Genomic DNA, 25,945 nt, shown 5'->3' on the forward strand with positions numbered 1-25,945 from the left:
GTACTTGCTTTCCTTTCTTTCATCTTTGTCTTCTCTATCAAGACACCTTGCAACAATATGACCAACCTTGTTGCATGAAAAATAGATTATGGGAAGTTTACCTTTGTATTTTCCTTTGCCTCTTCCAAATCGCCTAGCTATCAGTGACTCAAGTTCATCATCAGAAGTATCGTTGTCATTTTTCACATGTTTTCCCTTTGTTTCTTGCTATGAACTAGTTGTGATTTATAAACAAATTCAATAGTAGTAAGTGTGTAATTATCAAAATTAGACATCTCAAAAGCAATAAGCCTACCAATTGCACCTTCCAAGGTTAGGGCATTACCTGGTGTACATCTTAGTTCTTGTATTATAGAAACCCTAATAGCATAAATAGGAAGTAGAGTTCTCAATATCTCGTTGATTATTGTTTCATCTTCAATCTTTCCTTGAGCTCCTCTAATAGCATTGACAACTTCTTTGATTCTTGTTCTCACCTTCTGTCATTCTCATTTCATCAAACTTACCTCTCAAACTTTATGATTTGGCTCTCAAGAAATTATCATCTCCTCCATAGATAGTCTTCAATTTATCCCACAACTATGTTCTCACCTTCTATCATTCTCATTTCATCAAACTTACCTCTCAAACTTTATGATTTGGCTCTCAAGACATTATCATCTCCTCCATAGATAGTCTTCAGTTTATCCCACATTTCCTTTGAATTCTTTAACTCATTTAGACCTGTCATCAAACTTAGCATAGCTTAGGGCTGAAGCAATCCCCAAGATTGACTAATTATGTTCTTTCTTTCCATTTAGTTGTTGAGCAGTCAGAGGGACTTTTGTTATGTCCACATATGCATTGTCTACAAAATCCAATGCAACATCACCAATACTAGCTATGTGTAGCCTCATCAACTTTTGCAATGTAGGAAAATTTTCGTTGTTCAACTTTGGTACCTCTCTTTTGTATGTCATGATCTTTAGCTTTGAGTACCTTCAAACTTCTTTCTACAAGTACCAATGCTATGATACTAATTTTTAGAATGTTTAGAATAACTAAGAGGGGGAGGGGGGTGAATCAGTTATCCAAGGTCCAAATCTACCAATTGAACAAACAAACACTTAAAACACTTTCTGATATTATGTCATCATTGCTCGGTCTTTACTCTAACAACATTAACTAGTAGTTCACTATCCTAATATAATAGACTTGTAGAATGTAAACATTAAATTGTAAAACACCATAATAACAATCAACACAAGTTTGATGCTAGGATTTAACGTGGAAACCCAATTTGGAAAAAACCACTAGCAACATGTCAACAATTTCCACTCTTCTGAAGTGAGCCCTGTTAGGAGTCAACCCTATTAAAAGTTACAATAAACACTATTAAATGTGATCTTGTTAAAGGATTTAGGTCAACCTTGATGAAAGGATTTCAATATACTATTTACAATGGTTAGAAAGTAACAACAGGTTTGATTTGTTAAGTACAACTCGCTTTGCATGTATAGATCTCTATTCAACTCTTAATACCGATTTACTATCTGGCCTCCATTGTAATCTCAATCCCACATTCGCTTGGCAATCCTTCAAGCAATCACCCTTCACTTCTTCTCAACTCAATTAAGCCTTATGTTTAGATTCATCAGTCAACAACATCATTAACAAGTTCAACTCATTAATCTTTATCTTCAACATGTTTTCTATATTTTAAGAAATCAACTGAGTCAATTGGAAATTATGATTCCTTGCAAACACTTAAAATGTTGTTCCTCAACCAATACTAAGTTCTGATAGTCGGTCACCACTGAGTCACTCAGTCACTATAAACTTGTTGCTTGACATCAATAATGCCACTCGACCGATATTGATGCTCGGTTAACACTGAATTTGCTTGACACTTATTGTGACTAGGTTGACACTAGCATCACTCGGCATATGCCCATCAAAATTCCTTAGTCTTTTACTCTATTACTTAATCAAGTCTACACATTTGATCTATCTTTGCTCACACTTCCAAGACTTGAACATTACAGTCTTCTCCACTTGAAAGATGATTTAAACAATTACTTTCTCTTGTCAAAGTCTAACTAATCAAATGTCCATTTGTGGTTTACTCTTCATAACTCAAGCTTTCCTCTAGATTTTTTTTTTTTTTTATGAACAACTTCTTAAATCCTCTTCATCAATGAAACAGATATGACATTTAGATCACATAACAAACTGTCTCACCAATAGATTTGACATCAATGACAACATAACCATTGTTCCAATTATAGTTTCCAACAGTTACTTGTTGTGTTGATAGTTTATTGGTAATTATCTATTCTAGACTTGGTTGTACTTAACTATTTTTATTTTCGCCTCAGGGATGGTGTAAGAGTCAACACCTTTGTTTTGGTGCTTTTAATTATCAAAACCACTTTTTCTCTCCATTTTATTTCCATTCCTATATAATTCTATTAAGTGTGATTATATTTATGATTAAAATGTTTGATGTAGTACTCCTTTTTCCTCCAAAAATGCCCTATCCACATACTTTCCGTCAGTTTGTTGTGAACATACTTTTTATTTCCCTTAGTGTCGAGGCATTCTCATTTTATTACCTTACTTATTCAACCATTTTTTGTTTTGCTTCATCCATGTGTTCTTTCTTCACTCTAGTTTCTCTTTAGTACTATTTTTGGCCAATAATGTAGCTCTATAGTCTCTCTTTGTTTTTAAAAAAACAAACTTAAAAATAGATGCATAATTTAAAGAGTCTCGACCCCCACCAAAACAATCTCGCAAGGAATAAGGGAAAGGGACCAATATTGCCTTAGGCTCTAATAACCACCCACTCATTTTCACACAATAAAATCACCAATAGTGGATCATTTATATACCAATAATTGATCATTTTCTAGCTTTTCCATCCATGATTGGCCTCTTTGTGCACCACTACTAAAGATTTGTATGCCACTAGTAGCACATTTATCCACAAGCACTAGTGATATGTGGTGATTTGAGTGAGCAATTATTAGTGCAATGAGAATCTTGTATCAAGACACTTTTTGTTTTGATCACTTCTCGGACTCAGCTATCCTCCCTACAAATTGTATAGTTGACCAATTTTTAAAATATCGAAAACATCATGAATTTTTTTAAAAATTTCAGCATTTGATCTTCATGATGTGCATAGTTTGTAGTCGAAAACAACAAAAAAAATTGAAAAAAAAAATCACTACATTTCCTGAATCTGGAAAAAGAAGAAAAAAATTTGACCTTATTTTGTCTTTATACAATTTGTCTGGGGATTAGCCTGTCCCATAGAGAAATACGTAGAAGAAATCCTCACAATCTCATATAATTTGCTATTTTAATTAAATGTGCAAAATTAACTAAAACCACTGCTCATCCCTTAATTTTTAAATAAACAAAGAGAGAACCGCTGTAAAACCCTATACCCATGAGATATCACACTGGAGAACGTTGTCCGGAGTGTGAACTGTCAAGTGCCCAACACAACGGTCACAAATTCCAGAGCAGAAAAGAATGGCTAATCTGTCAAGATCCGCGGTGGGATGTTTGAGAACTATTGGTGGCAACCTCAAAACACAAGCTCAAGTAAGAACATCAGCGAAGTCATCAGCTCCCTTAAAAAGCAGCTCCTCCTTATTCTCGTTTTCTATTCGGACCGACAACCCCCGTCGATTATTCTCTATCACCAGGTTTAAAATAATTGACTTGACTGGCCTTCCTCTCATTTCACTGCATTTCTTCTTCTTCGTGAAATTTCATCGCATACTTGAAATGTATATTTTGTTTTCATGTGGCTGTTCACAGCATTTTGGTGTATGCGAGTCTTTGGAATTAATTTAATAATAGTTCAATTTTTACACTGTGTGTTGTTGATATTTAAATTTTCAGCTTAATTTGGTCTTTAGGATCTATTGAAGTTTTCGTGTATAGGATGAAACGACTATTAACAGATTATGTTAAACGATCTTTGGGATTTATTAAAATATATGTTTTTGTTTAAGGTTAATCCTAAATTTTGGTTAATGTATGGTTGTGCATAACAAGTTACAGACTTAAATCATTTTATTGGTGGATTTTAAACTGGGTCATGGATTGACAAATTTTCCCATTACCATTGCACAGCAACCCCTTGTACTTGTCTGTCCATTCTTGTAGTCGATCGTATGTGCTCATCTTCTGCGAATTGCTTCAAGAGTAAACAAGCATTCCTATGATGCGGATAAAAAATGTTATCTTAGGTTAAATTGGACCTACTCAAGTAGATCTAGTTGTTTACATTCTTGTTGCTATGTGTTTTAGTTCTTGATTGTATCACAGAATAAACAAATGTTATTATCTATATACAAATGAGAGGAGATGGCTTTGAACATCTTTAAGTTAAGCTGGTTTGAAGGACATATTTAATTATATCTGCTTATTTTCTTATTTGATGCTATGTGTGTTGGTTTCTTAGAAACTCTCCAGGGAACTTGAGGTTTAATGGATATCAGTAAGTGATTGGAAATATCCTTTTAGTTGCATCTAATTTCATTTTATATAATGGCAGGTTACCTATAGAACTAGGGTGCTGCATAGAGTCTTTAATTCCATTACATAGTGCAGTTGCCAGCGCTCGACTGACATCTCGGCTTTCTATCAATTCTCGATCGCTGTCTCAGGGTACCCTCTGTCGAACTTCTCCGGATCGGTAGTTTTTATTTTGTGAGTTTGCTTACCATATTTTTTAATGTCTATCCAAAGTTTTTTAATTAGGTAAAGCGTAACACTCATCCCGCTTTCATATAAGAACACCTTTCAGCTTAGAAGTAATGTTTGAAGGGGCTTTTCTTCCATGGAAATTTGCATTAGACTTTGCAGTCTGATCCAGTTAGTCCTTTACGGGCTTCCATTAATATGGCTGCTCTGAAGCATTCCCCTGGAATTTGAACCTGGGTCGGTGTCATGGAAATTGCTTCTACCTTACCATAAGGCCAACTTTTATTCCTTATCTGGACTGGACACTCTTTATTTAAATTTGTATCCAGTACTAACCATAGCCAATTGTTAGTTTCATTTTTTCTAAATGCAAATAATCAGAGTACACACAAAACATAGTACACAATATTGTGCATAGTAACTCAATGGTGCTCGTGGGAATGAGTTGAAAGTCAATATTATGCGCAATAGTATCCTGCATAAGCTTGATTGGATGCCTTTAAAGAACAAAATAAATGGTTCATCCTCCCTTGAAGATAGCTCTTGAAACTCAAGCAAATCTTGGAGATTAATGAATGAATGATTTTTGCTTCTAATGTAGATAGAAAGATTGAACCTTGAATGAATAATTTTTGCTTCTAATGTAGATAGAAAGATTGAACCTTAGTTCTTGTTCTTTTGGCAAACTGACGAATTTGACCACTTTGGTGCAATATAGTGTATTTTTCATTATCAGTAACAGGAATGATGATGTGATTGCAACGTGTGCTGCTGAAGTAATATTTGCTAATCAACCTTAATGAGTGTTGATGCAACTGTAAGTCATGCTGCTGATGCTATGATTGCTGAGTAGGAAGAAATGGGGTTGAAATGACACCAAACCGTGTTGTTAATGCAATAACCACTAATCTGGCTCAGGGATTGGTGGTATGTCTCCAAAGCATGTTGTTGATGCAGGTGATTGAATCTGAACGGGTATAATTGGTGGTTAAGCAATTTCAAACCATGCTTCTGATGCTATATAACTGAATTGGGCACAAGGAGCAGTGATGTCATTATAAAGTATGCTGCTGATGCAGGTGGCTTAATTTGATTAGGCACAAGTGTGGCTGATGTGACTGCGGAGGATGTTACTGATACATTGACTGCTAAGAAGACACAAAAGGCAGCGACTCAATTGCGAAGCGTGTTTGTAAGGCAGATCAATAAACTTGAAACCTCTGTTATTAAGCACAAGTAGTGGTTTCACTGCGAGGCATGTTGCTGATGCTTTGGCTGCCGTCAGGCACAGTGAGTGGTTACAATACTGCGAAGCATGCTGCTGATGTGGGTGATTGAAGCTGATTAGGAGCAAGAGTGTTGGTGATTGAAGTTGAGTAGGAGCAAGGATCTTTGTGAAAGCTTCCTTCAGTTTCATACATCTCCAAGTGGCACTAAAGTGCATATCAATGTGTACATAGTTGAACAAGCTCTGTGACACTTAAGGAATTGGTGCAATCAAGTCTATATGCAAATGTCATGACCTTCAAAAGGTGACATTCGTATGAAGCACAAACAATGGTAAGTTTGGGAACTTGAGGTGATTGTCATTTGACCACCAAATTTAACACAAAATGTCTGTCATGGGCATTTAGTTGACAGATGTAAATTAGTGGAGCGAGGTCACCATTTGTGCACTGTAAAATTTGCACCTTTCAAACTCATAAATAACAATTTCAAATGACTCAAATTTTTGTAACAACTTACTTGGAAAGTTTGGTGCTTAAGGATTCAGATGCACATCATTAAATATGATGCTACAAATTGCAAAGAAAAAGAAGTTACTCCATCAGATGTGCATTACATGAAGTGTGCTTGTTCTAGTGGGTTCATTTCATTTAATTGTTAGAAATAAATTAATAATAGTCAACACTAAGAACTTTGAAGTCACAACTACTCGTGCTATAGTATTAAAATACATGGTCATTAAATATCTTGAGACACTCACAATAATTGGACGTTATTCAGTTATAGGGGTATTGGGAAATTCAAATTTTGAAGAAAGGTTATCTGTGCACTAGATTAGTTTGTATAGATGCCGGTAGTTGCTAAAATCTATTTTACTTTGGAGTTGACTTTTCTCTTAGAGGCTGACTACCACTTTCTATAGGATTTAAGGAAAATTTGGAAAAGTCACAAATTAGAGAAAATCCCCCTTGAAATTTTGCAAGGAACCCAGATCTTCAAATTGATGAGAAAATTTCTAAATGAGCTATTCAGTAGAGCACTGTTACATCTAGGGTTATCGTTGCACCATAAGATCAACCTGTTAATTCTTGTTACAACCACTAGACTTATAAAATATAGGAGGCGGTTAAGCCATGCCACAAATCCTGAAGGGAAACGTTGGCAGTTAGTACACCAATCCCCCCTCCCCCCTTAGCATTACCCAAGGAGTTTCAAACCTATGACCATGCTCTGTGTAATGACCCATACCAGTAGGCCAGTGGATTGATCAAATGGTGGAGACTAAATGCTGTAGATGATATGGTGAAAGTGCAACTCACCTGGAAACTTTAAATCAGCAATTAAGCACAATGAAAGGACTGAAATATCCTTCCCACAGCTGCAATAATTCAGGTGATCTCTCACACCCTCAAAATTGCGTAACAATTGAGAGTTTTCGTTCTCAATGGCCAATTGTGACTATTTGCAGAAACCATAGGCTCCACAACGCACATAAGCAAAAATCAATAATAAATCTCGATGATAGACAATGAGCCCTCAATGCCTATTTATTCTTTTTTCCTTGATAGGTCGGCCTCCCTTTTAAATTTTTCTCCGCTTCTTCTAGCAACCTCTAGAAGCTTTTTTTATTTAATTTATAAAGTTACCTTGTAATATATATTTTTTTAATTGATAACTTTATAATTAATTCCTCCCAAAAAAAAAAAAATGGGACATTACAGGTCTGCCCCTCCTAAAATTGCTTGGCCTCAAGCAATCTTAATGCTGGATGCTACAAAATCACTTCTCCCTCCCAAGTAGCATCTTCAATAGGTAAATCTTTCCACTTAACTAGATACTCTCTGATTACTCTCCTGCGAAGCTGCTTCTCTCTACTATCCTGAATGAATTCTGGCACTAAGATCAATTTCTCCTCATCATCCAAGGGAGGTAATATTGCAGAAGGCATCACATTCTGACCCAACGGCTTTTTGAGGCATGATACATGAAACACATTGTGCACTCGACTATCTGTGGGAAGCTCCAACTCATAAGCCACCGCACCAACTCGTTTGATGATCTTGAATGGTCCATAATAGCGTGGCTTGAGTTTCTCTGTACCACTCTTCTTGAGAGTGGACTGCTTATATGGCTGCAACATGAGGTAAACCATATCATTTACCTCAAAACTACGCTCAATCCTCTTCTTGTCTGCATACTATTTTTGCTGGTTCTGAGCTCTAGCAATGTTGTCTCTGAGAGTAGCAACTATATCCTTACTTTCCTGTAATAGTTTACCTGCACGGGGTACTCGACTGTCTCCCAACAACAAATCTAAGAAACTAGGTGCCTCATAACCGTAAAGTGCCATGAAGGGTGTCATTTGTATAGTCATATGATATGTAGTATTGTAACAATACTCACAGAGATATATCCATCTGACCCAAGCTCGTTGTTGATCTGCCACATAATTCCTCAAATACCCTTCCACCCATTTGTTTACAATCTCTGTTTGACCATCAGTCTATGGGTGATAACTGGTACTAGGTGTAAGCTCAGTGCCACACAACCGAAATATCTCCTGCCAAAAGTGACTCATGAAGCGGCTGTCCCTGTCACTCACAATGCTCCGAGGCAAACTGTGTAATCTAAAAATCTCCCTGAAGAATACCTCTGCCACCTGAGTTGCTGAGTATGTAGTAGCGATAGGGAAGAAGTGAGCATATTTTGTTAGCTTATCCACCACCACATAGATACAATCATGCCCTTGGGCCCTAGGCAAGCCCGTAATAAAATCCATAGAGATGCACTCCCACTTCCTGTCAGGAATAGGAAGTGGCTAAAGGAGCCTTGCTGGATAAGTGTGCTCTTGTTTGTTCTGCTGGCAAACATGACACTCACACACATACTGCAAAACATCAGCCTTAAGTCCCTTCCAAGTGAATCGTTCCCGTACTAACCTGTAAGTCTTGAAATATCTAGGATGGCCTGCTATAGGTGAATTATGGAATGCTCTAAAAATCAACTGCTTCACTTTCGATCCTGGGACTAAGTAAATCCTATTCTTGTGAATGATCAAATTATCTATGAGAGTGTACCTGGTGTCAACTGTTGTTCCCTACACTATAGCAGAGGCCCACGTGTCTTTGGCATATTCTGCTACAATCAAGTGTCGCCAATCTTTTGATATCTGAATCATAGAAGTGAGGTGTGGCCTACGAGATAAAGCATCTGCAACAATATTTTGTGTCCCCTTAACATATGTGATATCAAAATCATATGCTTGTAACTTACTCACCCACTTCTGCTGACGATCATTCAGGTCCCGCTGTCCCAAAAAGTGCTTCAAACTATTATGATCAGTTTTAATACAAAATTTGCTGCCCACAAGATACTGTCTGAATTTGGCCAAGGCATGCATGATGGCCAGCATCTCCTTATCATTTATGCTGAATGATCTCTCAGCCCCTCTGAGTTTCCTACTCTCATAAGCTATAGGATGCTTGTCCTGCATGAGTACAGCACCAACTCCCTCTCCAGAAGCATCACATTGAAGCTCAAATGGCTTCGTGAAATCAGGCAATGCTAATATTGGGCATGTAGTCATTATTTCCTTGAACTACATAAAACACTCCTGTGCCTCCCGAGTCCACACAAATGCCCCTTTTTTCAGCAAATCTGTCATGGGCGCTGCATGTCGTGAGTAGCCACTAACAAACCTGCAATAGAATCCACATAGACCAAGAAACCCTCTTAACTGTGTAAGGTTCTCTGGTGGTGGCCAATCAACAATAGCACGGATCTTTTCAGGATCCATTCGCACTCCTTCTGCACTAATGATGTGTCCAAGATACAACAATTCTGTCATCCCCAAATCACATTTGGACTCCTTAGCATACAAGGACTCGCTCTGTAAAATGCTTAATACTATCTCCAAGTGCTCTAAATGTTCCTGCCATGTCCTGCTATAGATCAAAATATCATCAAAGAACACTAGCACAAATTTCCTCAACTGATGGTGGAAGACCTTGTTCATAGTGGACTGAAAAGTGGCAGGTGCATTAGTCAAACCAAAAGGCATGACTACAAACTCGAAATGCCCATAATGACATCTGAAAGCAGTTTTTTCAATATCTTGCTCTCGAACTCTAATCTGGTGATAGCCTGATCTCAAATCAATTTTTGTGAAATAACAAGCCCCATGCAATTCGTCTATCAGCTCATCGATGCGTGGGATGGGATACTTTTTCTTTTAGTTCTCTTATTCAACACCCTATAATCAATACACATTCGTAGAGTTCCATCCTTCTTTTTTACCAAAACAACAGAAGATGCAAAAGGTGACTTACTTGGTCTGATGTGTCCCATTGCTAGCAACTCGTTGATGGTCCTCTCGATCTCATCTTTGAGTCGTCTTGGGTGCCGGTATGGTGTGATCATGACAGGCTTAGCACCTTCCTCCAACTTGATAATGTGCTCAATACCTCTGTCTGGTGGTCTGCCTGGTGGAATCTCACTGAATACCTTCCCATACTTGATTCTCAATTTTTGAATATCTGAATGATATTCAATCTTATGTTGTTCCCCTTGGGTAGGCATCAAGGCACATATTGCTGCCCACTCTATATTATTATGCCTGGCTAATCTCTCCAACCGCCTAAATGAGATAGTTCTAACATCACCATTATGGATAGCCTTCAGCACATGAGTCCTGCCAACCACCACGAATCGTATCTCCATATCCTCCAATCTCAAGGTAACCTCCTTCAAAGAATGTAGCCATTGCATCCCAAGTACTATGTCCATGTCACCCATGTTGACCACATGATAGTCCGCCTTAAACTCATAGTTGTTCAGACGCAAAGGTAGATCTCACACCATCCTATCACAACGAAGAGTATATCCATCAGCTACCTTAACTCTCAGTCCCTCGAACTCCTCAGTAATGAGTCCACGCCTCTCCACAAATCGTGCATCAATGAAATTATGTGTGGCACCTGTATCCAATAGAGTAATAATCTTTTGTCCTGCCAAGACTCCTCGAAATCTAAAAGATCCCTCTCTTTGAATACTAGACAGACGTACCTCCTGTAAATGTATCTCTGGAGCCTCTTTTTTCTCAGCACTATCTACCTCTTGTTCACCCTCTACCTCATCAGGAACCTCATCATGGTGCTCTGAGATGTCTAAATCTGAACGTTCATAATAAGCCCACATCGCCCGGTTAGCCTTCCCCTTAGACTTCATAGGACAATCATGACCAAACTCATAGGGACCTTTGCAAAAGAAGCATAGCTTCTTCCTACGCAAGTCATTAAGTGTTTCCTTATCCCAAGGTGCAGCTAGCTTGTCTTTTGAGTCACTAACCTTTTCTTTACCCTTGCTGAATTCCCCTTTGTTATCTCTAAATGATGAAGAACCCTTTGAACTAAACCGGTTTGCTGGAGCTGCAAGTTCCATACTACGGGCTTTCTTCATGGCTTCCTGTAATGTAGGAGGATCAAAGGCCTTTACCCACCCCTTGAGTGGTTCAGTTAATCCCTCTGTGAATAAAATGACTAGCCTCCTTTCTGAAATGTCAGGCACCATCACTGCAAGCTTCTGGAAATCATTGATAAATTGTTCTAAGCCTCCTGACTGTCTCAACTGGGCTAACTCCCGGAAATAAACTTCAGGATTTTTTTTATCAAACCTTTCTATCAATCTATCCACAAACTCTTGATAAGTGGTTACCTGATTGTGTTGCAATGTGATCATGCCATGTGTCCACCAATCATGTGCTGCCCCATCTAAGTGTAAAGTGGCATACTTGAGTGCTTCAATTTCTGTCATAGTCTTCAGAGATAGGAAAGTATCCACCTTATGAATCCAAGCACGAGCAGTCATTTTTCCACTGCCATCAAATGTGGGTAATACCAACTTGTTGGTGACCTATTGCAACTCACTATGTTTATCTACTTGCTTCTGCCTGGCAACTCTATAATTCAGGTACCTGTCAAATGTCCATCCATCCTATACATATTCTGGTAATGAATCCCTCTCATTCCTTGCTTGTCGAAGTTCATCTACAATATCTGTTACCATAACATCAGGTGTGCATGCTGGAGTTTCTTCTCTAAATGTAGGACGTGTGGGTCTGTCAGTTGTTCCAGATCGTGTCCTATGTTGTGATCCTACTATGCTTCTGTCATCCTGATCATAATTATTTCTCCTATTTTCCCCAATCAAATGTTGCATCATAACCATCATTGCCTGTGTACTTGCCTCTATTGACTGTAGAAGCCTCTCCTGTTGCTGTAAAGTCTCATCATTTCACACACTTCTGGATGGACTTTGAGAATGTCTCTCAGCCATATTCTTAGTTATGCTAGTTCTTTTGTAAACTAAATTAAATGGTGGCTGGGTAACCCTATCAGGCTGGCAGGAAACCGCTCTGATACCACTGTAATGACCCGTACCAGTAGGCCATTGGATTGATCAAATGGTGGAGACTAAATGCTGTAGATGATATGGTGAAAGTGCAACTCCACTGGAAACTCCAAATCAGCAATTAAGCACAATGAAAGGACTGAAATATCCTTCCCACAGCTGCAATAATTCAGGTGATCTCTCACACCCTCAAAATTGCGTACCAATTGAGAGTTTTCGTTCTCAATGGCCAATTGTGACTATTTGCAGAAACCCTAGGCTCCACAACGCACATAAGCAAAAATCAATAATAAATCTCGATGATAGACAATGAGCCCTCAATGCCTATTTATTCTTTTTTCCTTGATAGGTCGGCCTCCCTTTTTAATTTTTCTCCGCTTCTTCCAGCAACCTCTAGAAGCTTTTTTTATTTAATTTATAAAGTTACCTTGTAATATATATTTTTTTAATTGATAACTTTATAATTAATTCCTCCCAAAAAAAAAAATGGGACATTACACTCTGATACCACTTGTTACAAGCTAGGGTTTCCGTTGCACAAAAGATTGACCTGTTAATGCTCGATACAACTGCTAGATTTATAGAACACATGAAGCAGTTAAGCCATGTCACGAATACCAAAGGAGAACATTTGCAGTTAGTCCAACAAGCACTTTATTGAAAAGGTAAGTATGGCAGTCTCTTATTGGAGATTATGCCTAGGTCAGCAAAATTTCAGGAATAGACCAGTGACAGTGAACTAACTGAACCTTCTAGCTGAAAAAAGAAAGCAATAAGATCATTGAAAAATGTATTTCCTTTAGTCTAAAAGCAAGAAATGTTTTGATATGATGTAAAAGTGTGCATAAATATGTTTTTGGGAGCAAAATGATATAAGCTTGGAGCAACAACAGAAGGAAAGAGAAAGAGATGCTTTTTGGAGAGAAACACTTGATAACTAGTTTAATATCCCATTTAAATTTAGCTATCACCATGCAGCACTTTCAGTGAATTTCTTCCACGGTGATTTGCCTGTACATGCAACTATTGTCAAGATAAGATTCTTTTTAGAGTGATATCGACTGTATCCTGATTTTTTCATAAAAACCTAATGATTTGTGGTCCCATAACTTCCATTAGGGTCTTGTTCTACGTATTGATTCATTTCGAAGACTATGATTACTATCGGTGCCACTGTTTATGAACCCACATAATAAATGGTGTCCCAAATCTGGCAACTGCCACTGTAACACAACCTGCTTTGCAGCCTCTGCAGTGCAACCTACTGAGCAGTCTAAGATATCTGAAATCCTTTGCTTGTTGTCAGCAAATAGTGATTTTGGAATATCACATCCATTACTGATTATTTACATCAATTCTTCATGACCCCTCTATTATTAAAACTGGCCTTTTTTTTGTCTTTGATAAGATATTTGAGTAATCTGAGCAATTAACTGAAATCAGAATATATTGCATTTGATAGAAACAAATTGCCCAACTGAAGCACAATAGAAATGTGCATTTTGTTCTAAATCTTTGGACGAGATTACCGGTAACAATCTTGAGAGTTTGTGTCCTCAAATTGGAACCCAGAAGAGGAATGTCTTTGTCCCCAGGAACTGTCTTCAGCGAATATAAGTTTTTTTCTGGAAAACAAAAATTCTGAAGAACTTTAGAAAAGCTTAACCATAAAGAGAATTCGACAATAATCATATATTACTCTTGTCCTTGCTTGAACTCCCTTGAATAGAGTTTTCCTCTTAAAAGACATTTGAAGTATTTTCATGATCCTTGATTGATATTTGATAGGAATTATTTAAAACAAACTTAACTTGAGGCCCTCTCTATTATAATTTTAATCTCATTTCCTTTGTGGGAAATGTATGATGGATATTTTTGGGTTTTAGGTTGGCATATTTTTGAAAAAAGGAACATTGCAACTGGGGTCATAAAGGGGATTCCAGTAGGCACCTCCAACATTTTGGTGAGAGTCAATGAAACCAAAATTGGACGTGATTGGTAAAATGGTGAGAGGGATGCCATTGATTTGTTAGACAGGGATTAGTTTCATTAATTTTATTGTTGCACCTCACATAGCATAATTTTTAGGGGTGTATGTGTTATGAAAATCCATTCTAGGTGATTTTGGAGAGAAAATTTGTGAGAGTACAAGGTGTTATTCTACACCCGAGATTGTAAATGAAGAGAGACTATGAACGAGGTTAAGCTTGGATGTTGTACAAGGTGTTTTGAGCCTAGCGATATTAATAAAGCGGTCCACGAATTGAGAAGCGGACTCAGAGACGTAGCCCTCAAGGACAAACGTCATTATGAAAATGGTTGGTGTCTCTTCTTCTCTTTATTTTCTCCAATTCTTTTCATTACTTTATCCTCTCTTAAATGTTATCAGTTATTAGATGATTAAATTGTGTAAAGGAGTATAAAATCAAAACTGTAATCTTAATGGTTTAAAATAATAAACCCCATTACGGTTGGATAGGGAATGAAATCTGTGGATAGGATTAAGTTTGGAATATCTTGTTAAGTCCTGTTTACAGATCAATAGAAGACATTTTGAAAGTCTCAGAATGTAGGCAGAAGAAAACGTTGCTGCTTAGTTTTTGCAAGTAGATGAAGTTGTTAACTCTATCAAGGGTCTAGGAGAAAAGATTGAGGAGTCCTTTATAGTTTAGAGAATTTAAAGGTCTCTTCCGGTGTGTTTTGATGCTAAAGATTCAGTGGTTAAAGAGATGAAGGAGATTAATGCATTTATTGTTGAGTACTACTTTTGATTCTTCATGCAAAAGGGAGAGAACCTTTAAAGCTTCAAAAAAAGGAAAGAAAAGAAGTATGTATCAAGTGAAAGTTTTGATGAAGAATCTGATTCTGAAGGTGCAGATTTCATTACGAAGTCAAAGAAAGGTACTAGCAAATACAAAGGCAAGCTGCCTTTCAAGTGTTTCAACTATGGTAAGGTAGGACATTTTGCAGTGAAATGTCCTTATGCAAAAAGTGAGGCAAAGAACAATGAAGAGAAGCTTAAGTTCAACAAGAAGCATAAGGGAAGAGAGAAAAAGTTTAAGAATTCCAAAAAGAGTCTCTATTCTAAGGAAGAAAGTGATTCATTTGATGTAGTGATAAAGAGTATTCAATGGAAGAAATTTTGTTCATGGCCTTAGAAGAAGCATAGGATGAAGATCAAGAACTTGAAGATCATGGTGATGAAGAAGGAGAAGTGGTTTTGGAAGTAAAGCTAATAAGGGCTCTAGATAAAATCAAGAGAATTAGAAAGAAAGAACAAAACTTGAAGTTACTACTACAAGAAGGGAATATAGTGAATACCAAGATATCTCTCCAATGCATTTCAATGCTAAAGTTTCAGTGGTTAAAGAGATGGAGGAGCTTGATGCATTAATTGTTGATCAATGTAAAATGGGGACTCACACCCCCCTCCCAAACCTCGAAGTACCCATCCCTGAGATGTCCCCACACCAAGCACTTGCATACCCAAGTAACCCCACCTTCGCCATTCCGCAACCATGCTGCCGCTCAAATGGGTACTTGGATTTGTATTTGAATTTTGATTTTTGATTGTTATTATCAAGTATGTAATATGTTACTATGTTGAATGTTCAATTGTTCTAGTTCAAATTGCAATTTTTCTATGTTCGATTATATTAATTTGGTATATATTACTTAAACTTCATTTCATAACAAGCATTTCAAGTTCTATATATATACTATAGAACACCCCTCCTTGCCCCATCCTCCCATTGCCGCCGTCCCTAAAATGAGGTCCATTTTCCCATTGTCCTGAAAACTCGTTTGGCGTCCTGCCGTCCCGACGTACCCTAGTACTGGTGTAACATTGTTGTTGAGTGCTATTTTTGATTCTTCATGCAAAAGGGAGAGAACCTTTAAAGCTTCAAAAAAGGAAAAGAAAATAAGTATGTATCAAGTGAAAGTTTTGATGAAGAATATGATTCTGAAGGTGCAGATTTCATTACAAAGTCAAAGAAAGGTACCAGCAAATACAAAGGCAAGCTTTCTTTCAATTGTTTCAACTATGGTAAGGTAGGACATTTTGCAGTGAAATGTCCTTATGCAAAAAGTGAGGCAAAAAACAATGAAGAGAAGCCCAAGTTCAACAAGAAGCATAAGGGAAGAGAGACAAAGTCTCAGAATTCCAAAAAGAGTCTATTCTAAGGAAGAAAGTGATTCATTTGATGTTAGTGATAAAGAGTATTCGAAGGAAGAAATTTTGTTCATGGCCTTAGAAGAAGCATAGGAAGAAGATCAAGAACTTGAAGATCATACTGATGAAGAAGGAGTGGTTTTGGAAGAAAGGCTAATAATGGCTCTAGATAAAATCAAGAGAACTAGAAAGAAAAAACAGAACTTGAAGTTACTGCTACAAGAAGGGAATAGAGTGAATACCAAGATATCTCTAGCTCTTGGAGAAGCAAAAGAACTGATAGTTGACTTGAAGATTCAGGTTGAAGAATCCAAAAAAATAGAAAAAGAAATCAGGAAACAGCTTAAGCTTAAAGAAGAAGATAGTGAAATATTTGAAGCTATCATTGTATTACTTAGAGAGATAGACAAATCTTGAACATGGCTGAATCATGAGAAGATGGATTGGAAAAGTTTCATGTCATTGGAGAAGATTATTAGCTCACAAAAATCAACTAAAGACAAAGGTGGAGTTGGTCTTGAAGAAGGTCAAAGCTCTATGTTGACAAAAAACAACAATAGAAGATAAATGCTGATAGCATAAAGGAATCTCCGTCCAATTCAGAAATAATGCATTCAAGAAGCCTCCTATTTCAAGACAAGCACTCGTGACCAGGTTTAACAATTCTTTCTTTTATGGTTACTGTTTCTCATGCAATTATTTTGGACACAGGGCAATCAACTCAATGTTTGCAAGAAATAATTTTATACTTGGGAGTGGGATTTCATTTGCTCGTACAAGAAGTTACAATTTTGTGTTCTATAAATATAATAGTCTTGGTCATGCTGCAAGAGCTTGTAGAAGTGGCAGATTTCTCTTAGCAGAACATGAAGTTATAGGAGGACAAAGCAAATGACCTTGTTGAGGGTTGGAGAAGGAAAGAGAAAGAAGTCTTAGAAGAGTCATTGATTGTGCAAACAACCTTTTTTGCACAAAATGAAAATGGCATTTGGTATGTTGACAGTGGTTTCTAGGCATATGATTGGAGACAAGCAAGTTTATCACTTTTAAATGCACAAATGAAGGTAAAGTAAGATTTGCTGGTAATACACCTGCAAAAATCTGAGGTAAAGGTACACTTATTCTTAATGATGGTAAGCCAAAATTTGAAAATGTCTTATATAAAAATTCTGAAATACAATCTTTTAAGTGTTAGTGAATTGTGTGATCAAGGACACAGCTTGGTTTTTAATTTAAATTGTTGAGTTTAGGAAAGATGGTAGACGTATTGCTGATGCAAGCAGGGCTGTTAATAATCTATACATTTTTTATGATATCAAAAATGAGTTGGAAGTGACTCCACTCCACCATGACTTGTTCGTCGGACTCGGGTAGCTTTCATTGTCATATTCTTTTAGCCCTATTTCAAGTTATTCAAGTTGGTTTTAGCTATGCAAGTTGGTTTCAGTTATGGAGGATGGTTTGAGGTATGCAGGTTGATTTCGTCATCGATGTCAAAGTGGGAGGAACAGCTTTATTTCAAAGTAAGTTTGTTTGAGCATTGCTTCAGAGCTTCTTTGTTTCAGGTTGATTTCAGGTGGGTCGCCATCAATGACAAAGGGGGAGATTGGTGAGTATGTTGTCATTGAAGTCAAATCTTGATGATCAAGGTTGTACGAATCTCAAAGGATCACGTATTGTAATAAAAATTTGGCCGATCTGCTTGCTTGCTTGGTTGAGCTGCTTGACGTGTTGAGCTAGTTGTGTGTCCACTTTAGCAGATTCTCAACTACTTGCTTGTCTCCATTAGCTGCCATGTCAGATTAATGTGTTCAAAGGGTTGATTTTATGGTTTGAATTGTGTGGGCTAAATTTAAAATATGCATCTAATATATATGCATTTGTCTAAGTGTTCAAACTTCTTCATAATGTATTTTTGGAGGTGATGAATATTGTTTTATACTAGGCTGTGGTAATTAATTAGTGGCGAAGACATGGATTCCTAGAGTTTCTATGTTCAAGCTGCAGATTTAATTTAAAAGCACTCTTGCTGAGTAGCGACACCTATATCCAAGCCGTCTTAATTTTAAAGGCAATCATACTTTTCAATTGAGGTATTGTGCATCTTAAAAGTTTATGTAGTCGTTTCTTGAAGAAGGTGCATGTCTTTTTTAAGAAGGAATTTAAGACTTGGATTGGTTGCCTTTGTTAAGGACGAGTCAAGCTGGAAATACATAAATGGTCTTTATCACCGATTGGAAAAAATCACGAAAGTAGCTTTTACTTGTGTTGCGTTGCCTAATCTTTGTGTTGTATGTTTTGAGAAAGTTCTTCAAATCTTTTGTAAGAGGTGTCAATGCTTATTTTTAGTCAGCTACATATTCTGCATATGGAATCACATGTATTAAACATGGGCATGTGTTGATGACTGTTATTCCTAGGCAGTGATTTTTCCTAGTAGTATTTTAACAACAAGAAAGGTATTGATGAACAAGTTTTAGTAAGACAGGGTATCTATTATTAGGAGCCATTTTAGTATATACTTGTGGCCTGTATGCAAATTTCAAGTTGCCTTTTGAAAGGTTTGAACAAATAGAATAAACTTATATATGAGCGATTAGCATGAATAATGTGGTGTGCGATAATCATTAATGAAGGCTGGGTGTTTACATTTCTTAATACAATGTTGCACGATGCAACCTTTTTGAAAGCATTGCACATTGAAATGGAGAAAAAATAGGAATCAAGGGTGAGATTTGTGAGATGTGTAATTTTTGAAGATATATGAGATCATGGATGTTGTGTTGTAGCTTCACACATTTTTGGAGGCCATATTTGCCAAGTGAAATGAATCGATGATGCTAAGGATGTGGTGTGATCTTTGAAATAACCCCGACTAAAAGGGCACTAAATCCTGATATTGTACTGATATGATACTGGAGAATTTCTGTTACGCACTTTAACTAAATAATTGAATCTGTGCTATTCTGATTTTGAAGGCAAAACACATAGAGTGGGCAGGCTAAAATATTTTCTCCATTTATTAGTAAATATGAGACACTGATGTTACAATAGCAAAAACATATAAGAAAGTGTTTGGAACCTGAATAGAGATGAAACGCCAAGAGTTTGCTTCAAACCTTGTTTGCTGCCAATTATCATGGCCGATTTGGTCTTCAGTAGATGGCCAAGATCGGAGTAAATATCAAGTCCCTGAATATATGCTTGAGTTGCCCGGTTGGGTTGCCGTTCACAAGCTGCTGTCACCGTTTAACCCGTGCGGAATCATCTCATATTTATCGGATGAGCAAATCAGATGGTAATCGCAGTTATTTCCAACTGTTCAATAAAACGCCCTATCGGCACCTGTGTCAAATCAAGCCTGCGACCTCCACCAAGAATACTACCGCCGACTTCCTTATTCGTTCGCAAATGTCATCGGTCTGAGATTGCCAAGTGATGGACGCTGATGGTCGAAATTGAGTCTCAGATATTCGACTGCCAATTTCCGCAAGTCTTGCGCAGATCTTTGGTTGCTATATTTTCGTCTCTGCCCTAAACTCGCCTTTGACCTTCCGCAAAGAACCAATACATACTCCTGCACCTTTTTAATCCCTGTGACAGTCTCTGACCTTCGATCAATGACTGAAGTGTATGAGCAGGAAGGCGCCGGAATTATATATGGTAAAAACGTTTTTTCTCAATCCCGTGCAATGCAGATGGATAGTTTCAAGTTACCTCTATCTGCTTCCTTTCCCAAGACCGCCCTCTAACGTTGATACCTGATGCCGACTGTAGGAGATAACTTATTTCAAGTCTTGCGTCCCTTGGTGACGCTTTCGACCCGACCCATAATTGGTCTGATACAGTTGAAATATGCTTGAGTGGATGCCTTAATCCGGGGTCAGTTTGGAAACGGTTGAAATATGCCTCAGCGAATGCCTTAATCCGCAGCTCGTGCTGGCTACTGTTTCCAGCCCAATCTTCAGAACTCGTGAATCCAAATTGCCGATGATTAGAGTTTAGTTCGCCTGATTCGTGCCCTGGAATTTTTTTAGTTAATTCTCATGCTCAACAAAATGAACTTGTTGATATACTGAAACGTTGCTAACTGATCCCATAGAAATAATAAACTCTAATTTGCAAAATAGCTTAATCTTCCATTCTCAAGCCTTCGAATGATCTACCAAAATTTTGGCCTTAAGCCACAGATTCTGCCCTGATGAAATGATTGAATGTCACCTCCAATCTGCAATAATTCGGATGATATTTCACACCCTCAAAATTGCGTACCAATTGAGAGTTATCGTTCTCAATGGCCAACTGTGACAATTGCAAAAACCCTAGGTTCCACAATGCACTTGTGATTAAATCACAATCTGAAAATCAAAGAGAGATAATCAACTGCCTTATTCGAATGGAGCCCCGGGGTGCCTATTTATTCTTTCCTCTCCATCTTCTCCAGAGACTTCTAGAACATTTTTTATCTTATCTCTTAAGTGACTTTATTAAATATTTTTATAATCCAAGTCACTTTATTAAATATAAAGTTATCTTTTAATGTTTATTTATTTAATTAAAATAATTAATTAGTCATCCTTAAAATATTCATTACTTTGGACAACCAGATTAGTTAAATTAATTAAATCGAACTGTCACCAAAAATGGGGACATGACAGTCCGCCCTTCCTGAAATTGCTTGTCCCCAAGCAATGGCTGAACCATAAACCAATCAGTATGCCTGGGTCCCAAATGTAAATCTGTATGTCATCCCAATCCTCATCATACTCCCGTGGAGAAATCATCAATACCAGTATCTGAGAAACTGTACTCAACATCCAAACAACTGACAACTCTGATGAAATTATCTGAAAACCAACTGTAAATGTCGGTAGAAGAAAACATTCTGCGGAACTCAAGCCAACTGAAACATCAACTCTATCAAAACTCAAACCCCTGTCAAAATGACACCTGCACCCAACTGCACTATAGATATGACAACAGCCATAGGTACTTGAATCACTGCCATCAAATCCAATCTCTGAAAAACTGCTCCGGGTGTGTCGATGCTGCAGGCTAAGTAACTTGCTACTACCAATTTTATTTTCAAAAGATGGTGCCAATCTATCCCTTAATGGATGGTAAGAAACTGGAGCCAATCTACTTCTGTGTGAAATGAAATCTTCTATTTCTGTGTCAAAAGAAAAATGACGAGCGTACCCTACCGCATAACGCCGATAAGAACCTCCAACCTCTGCTGCTGGCTCATCATCACTAAATTGGGAATCAACAGATGGCTCCATTTTCTGACTCTGAGTGACTGTAGGCTGGATAGGATCCCGTGCATTCTGCTCAATAAACCCTTCCTCGAGATCCCTGTGAGGTAGCATAGTAGCAAGGACCCCTATAATCTTTTCAACCAATCTGCAAATAACACTAGTATCTTGGATGAGAACACCTTCTGTCACTTTATGCGAGTCCAAATGAACACATGCACTATCCAGCAAATACTCCATGAACGGTTCAATGCAGTAAAAATTATATGAGGAAACATTAACATACTCCCCTTTACACCACAATTGGTCCTCCTGTAAGGGTGGCATACTCAACTGTACCACACTATCAACTATCTGAGAAGAATCAATCTGGAAACTTGACTCTACTGGTATCCCAAACTCATTAGGACCAGCTACTACCAAATCCTGAATATGTGTGTCAGCCTCAACAATATGCTCCTTAGTAGCAACTGTGGAAGTGTACTTACCATCGTCCACCTCAATAGTCAAATGAACTGGGTCTGGGGCTGGTTTTGATTGCAAATCCTCCAACTCCACGGTCACCTCCTTCAACTGAAACTGCGACTTCTGTAGATCTCGCTGTGTGTCCTCTAACGCCTCAGTAGTCGCTATGAGCTCTTGGGAAAGCTCACTCACCTCCTCTTCACGATCCAAGAGTGCCTCATAAGCTATACTTCCCCACTCAACCAAGTGATCACGGTCGGCTACCAGTCGTAAGTAATCCTGCTTCAAAATCCGGACAGCTTCACTCAAGGCATGAATCTCTGCCAAAGAAAAATAACCACCGTTGAACTCATCTATCATAGAAGTACCCCAACCAGTAACGGCCAACAAATGACGAGTAGTATCAAAATGCTCACAAGCGATAGCAATGTCTCGCTTACTAACTTTCAGCTGGCTAGTCATATGATGGCTCTGGCTGAACTGTCTCCTACAAGCTTCTTCTAGAGCTCTGTCTAAAGGAGTATCCTCAATATTAACATCCATATCTCGCGAATCATCTCCAAGGTCCATATCAAAATCCAAATTGTCAAAAATTGTAGTACTGCTGTCAAGCTCTTCTGTACCCAAAGAAACTGTCAAAGAAGCTGTGTCTTCAAAACTGTCCATTTCATCCTCCTGGATGTCATCAAGGTCAAAATGATCCTGGGGCTCATCCGTACACATTGCCAAATATGAAAAATCTTCAACACCTTCTAGCAAGAACGGTCGTTTACATATATAAACCAGACCCAATACCGGTGTATAAAAACCAATACCAACATTGGACAAGCTGCTGGCACTAGGAAAGACAACACCGTGTATTCTGCTAATCAAATCCATGATAGCACTCAAACAAACATTGCTACTATTAAGTGTTAAAGATCTCCAGTTAACTGAACCCCAAATACCCCTGAAACATTCTTGAGTCCATATCCGTAAACAAGGAACAGCTGGTAGCTCAAGCAAACTCCTTACCTGAGTAATGTGACCAATACCAACTAACTTCACATACCTGTCTGCCATTGTCCTTGTATCCTGGATGTGAATGCAAGATGAACTCGTAACATTATCAGCAACCACATATGACCCATCAAATGTAGAAAGCTGAGTGTCAGACGTGCCAGATGAAACTAAGCTTAGCTCCATGCCATGCTCATTCCCATGTCTCTCCCAGTCCTGTAATGCCAATGGAGTATTTACCAAAGTTGCTCGATTGTCCTCAAGCTCACGAGAAAGCTTGAAAACTTTCTCCTCCTTCCTCCTCAAGGCATCTGAATAGTCTTTGGTAAGGCTAAGAAGATGGTCACGGTCTGATAGAAGATGTAAATAGCTTGACTTCATGGTTCCCATTCCTTCACTAATTGCCTGTAAGTCATACCAAGAAGATTTTGCCTGAACTCCCTTATGTCTTCCTTGTAACTGAATCATTCGGATGTGCTCTTCTATCATCTCCCGCATCCTGTCATGATGAGATAAAGAAGTCACAACACTATCTTCGCTCACCTTCAGCTGTCTGGACCAATCATGTGAAGTACTACCAGTTTCATTCTCATGTGACGAAGCATCTAACTGAGCCTGGTACTCTCTCTCAGCAAAATCATGAATACTCAGTGTTTGCTCATCTCTACCTGGTATCTCACCATCAACATCCTTATCATCATCTGAACTCACTTCACTGTAATCATTGATTGTCGGAAGCAAACCACCTTGAGTATCTAAGACATCACCCTTTGGCAGCCTGTATACAACTGTATCAACTTGAGTACCAAGTTGACAGTTACTATCCAGCAGCGTAATATCCTTCACCGCTTCTTCCTGAGGCTGAACTGAAACCTCTAGCTGATTGCACACCTGTTTCTCGAACTCCTCATTAAGGTTCTTAGTAACATCGCCCACTGTATTAGTTAGTGCTTTGCGAGAAGATTTTTCGAATCGAAATCCAGTTGACTTATTTACCTTAGTTGGGTCAGACAGCCTGTCAATCATACGGTGGTGCTTAACCAACAGTTCAGACTTGTTATGTCTGATTTTTCTGAGCTCATCCTGAATGCCTGAATAGTCCTCCTTTCTACAATTCGGCCTCTGAATACTATATCTATTACTTGTCCAAGATTGTGTCCTCGGAGACTTTGTGCTGTACCTGTCCATCTTGGTTGAAGTAAAGTGCTGATCACTCATGTAAGTCGGTTCTTACCCCACAGGATGGCAAGAAAACCGCTCTGATACCACTGAAATAACCCCGACTAAAAGGGCACTAAATCCCGATATTGTACTGATATGATACTGGAGAATTTCTGTTACGCACTTTAACTAAATAATTGAATCTGTGCTATTCTGATTTTGAAGGCAAAACACATAGAGTGGGCAGGCTAAAATATTTTCTCCATTTATTAGTAAATATGAGACACTGATGTTACAATAGCAAAAACATATAAGAAAGTGTTTGGAACCTGAATAGAGATGAAACGCCAAGATTTTGCTTCAAACCTTGTTTGCTGCCAATTATCATGGCCGATTTGGTCTTCAGTAGATGGCCAAGATTGGAGTAAATATCAAGTCCCTGAATATATGCTTGAGTTGCCCGGTTGGGTTGCCGTTCACAGGCTGCTGTCACCGTTTAACCCGTGCGGCATCATCTCATATTTATCGGATGAGCAAATCAGATGGTAATCGCAGTTATTTCCAACTGTTCAATAAAATGCCCTATCGGCACCTGTGTCAAATCAAGCCTGCGACCTCCACCAAGAATACTACCGCCGACTTCCTTATTCGTTCGCAAATGTCATCGGTCTGAGATTGCCAAGTGATGGACGCTGATGGTCGAAATTGAGTCTCAGATATTCGACTGCCAATTTCCGCAAGTCTTGCGCAGATCTTTGGTTGCTATATTTTCGTCTCTGCCCTAAACTCGCCTTTGACCTTCCGCAAAGAACCAATACATACTCCTGCACCTTTTTAATCCCTGTGACAGTCTCTGACCTTCGATCAATGACTGAAGTGTATGAGAAGGAAGGCGTCGGAATTATATATGGTAAAAACGTTTTTTCTCAATCCCGTGCAATGCAGATGGATAGTTTCAAGTTACCTCTATCTGCTTCCTTTCCCAAGACCGCCCTCTAACGTTGATACCTGATGCCGACTGTAGGAGATAACTTATTTCAAGTCTTGCGTCCCTTGGTGACGCTTTCGACCCGACCCATAATTGGTCTGATACAGTTGAAATATGCTTGAGTGGATGCCTTAATCCGGGGTCAGTTTGGAAACGGTTGAAATATGCCTCAACGAATGCCTTAATCCGCAGCTCGTGCTGGCTACTGTTTCCAGCCCAATCTTCAGAACTCGTGAATCCAAATTGCCGATGATTAGAGTTTAGTTCGCCTGATTCGTGCCCTGGAATTTTTTTAGTTAATTCTCATGCTCAACAAAATGAACTTGTTGATATACTGAAACGTTGCTAACTGATCCCATAGAAATAATAAACTCTAATTTGCAAAATAGCTTAATCTTCCATTCTCAAGCCTCCGAATGATCTACCAAAATTTTGGCCTTAAGCCACAGATTCTGCCCTGATGAAATGATTGAATGTCACCTCCAATCTGCAATAATTCGGATGATATTTCACACCCTCAAAATTGCGTACCAATTGAGAGTTATCGTTCTCAATGGCCAACTG

General features: G+C 38.3%; 1 protein-coding gene across 7 annotated transcripts in view; it reads left to right on the forward strand.

Annotated features, from left to right (window-relative positions):
- The first annotated feature begins 3,385 nt into the window (after positions 1-3,385).
- The window catches only part of LOC149550720 (uncharacterized), a 28,107-nt gene continuing 5,547 nt past the window's right edge, over positions 3,386-25,945 (forward strand). For 3 of the 7 annotated variants that reach the window (XR_016352587.1, XM_089786284.1, XM_089786283.1), the window contains exons 1-2: positions 3,386-3,698; positions 4,556-4,710. Coding sequence is in view for 4 of the 7 variants with exons in the window: in XM_089786284.1 (XP_089642410.1) it covers positions 3,523-3,698; positions 4,556-4,700 (321 nt within the window). In the remaining 3 variants the exon portion in view is untranslated. Of the gene's footprint in view, positions 3,699-4,555; positions 5,680-5,783; positions 6,446-25,945 lie in introns of those variants that run through there. The other 4 variants (XR_016352589.1, XR_016352588.1, XM_089786286.1 and 1 more) reach the window with 4 other exon arrangements.

This window comes from Cupressus sempervirens, chromosome 6 (assembly GCF_028749045.1).
Source record: "Cupressus sempervirens isolate cs-2001-9-10 chromosome 6, ASM2874904v1, whole genome shotgun sequence".
Lineage (NCBI taxonomy): Eukaryota > Viridiplantae > Streptophyta > Pinopsida > Cupressales > Cupressaceae > Cupressus > Cupressus sempervirens.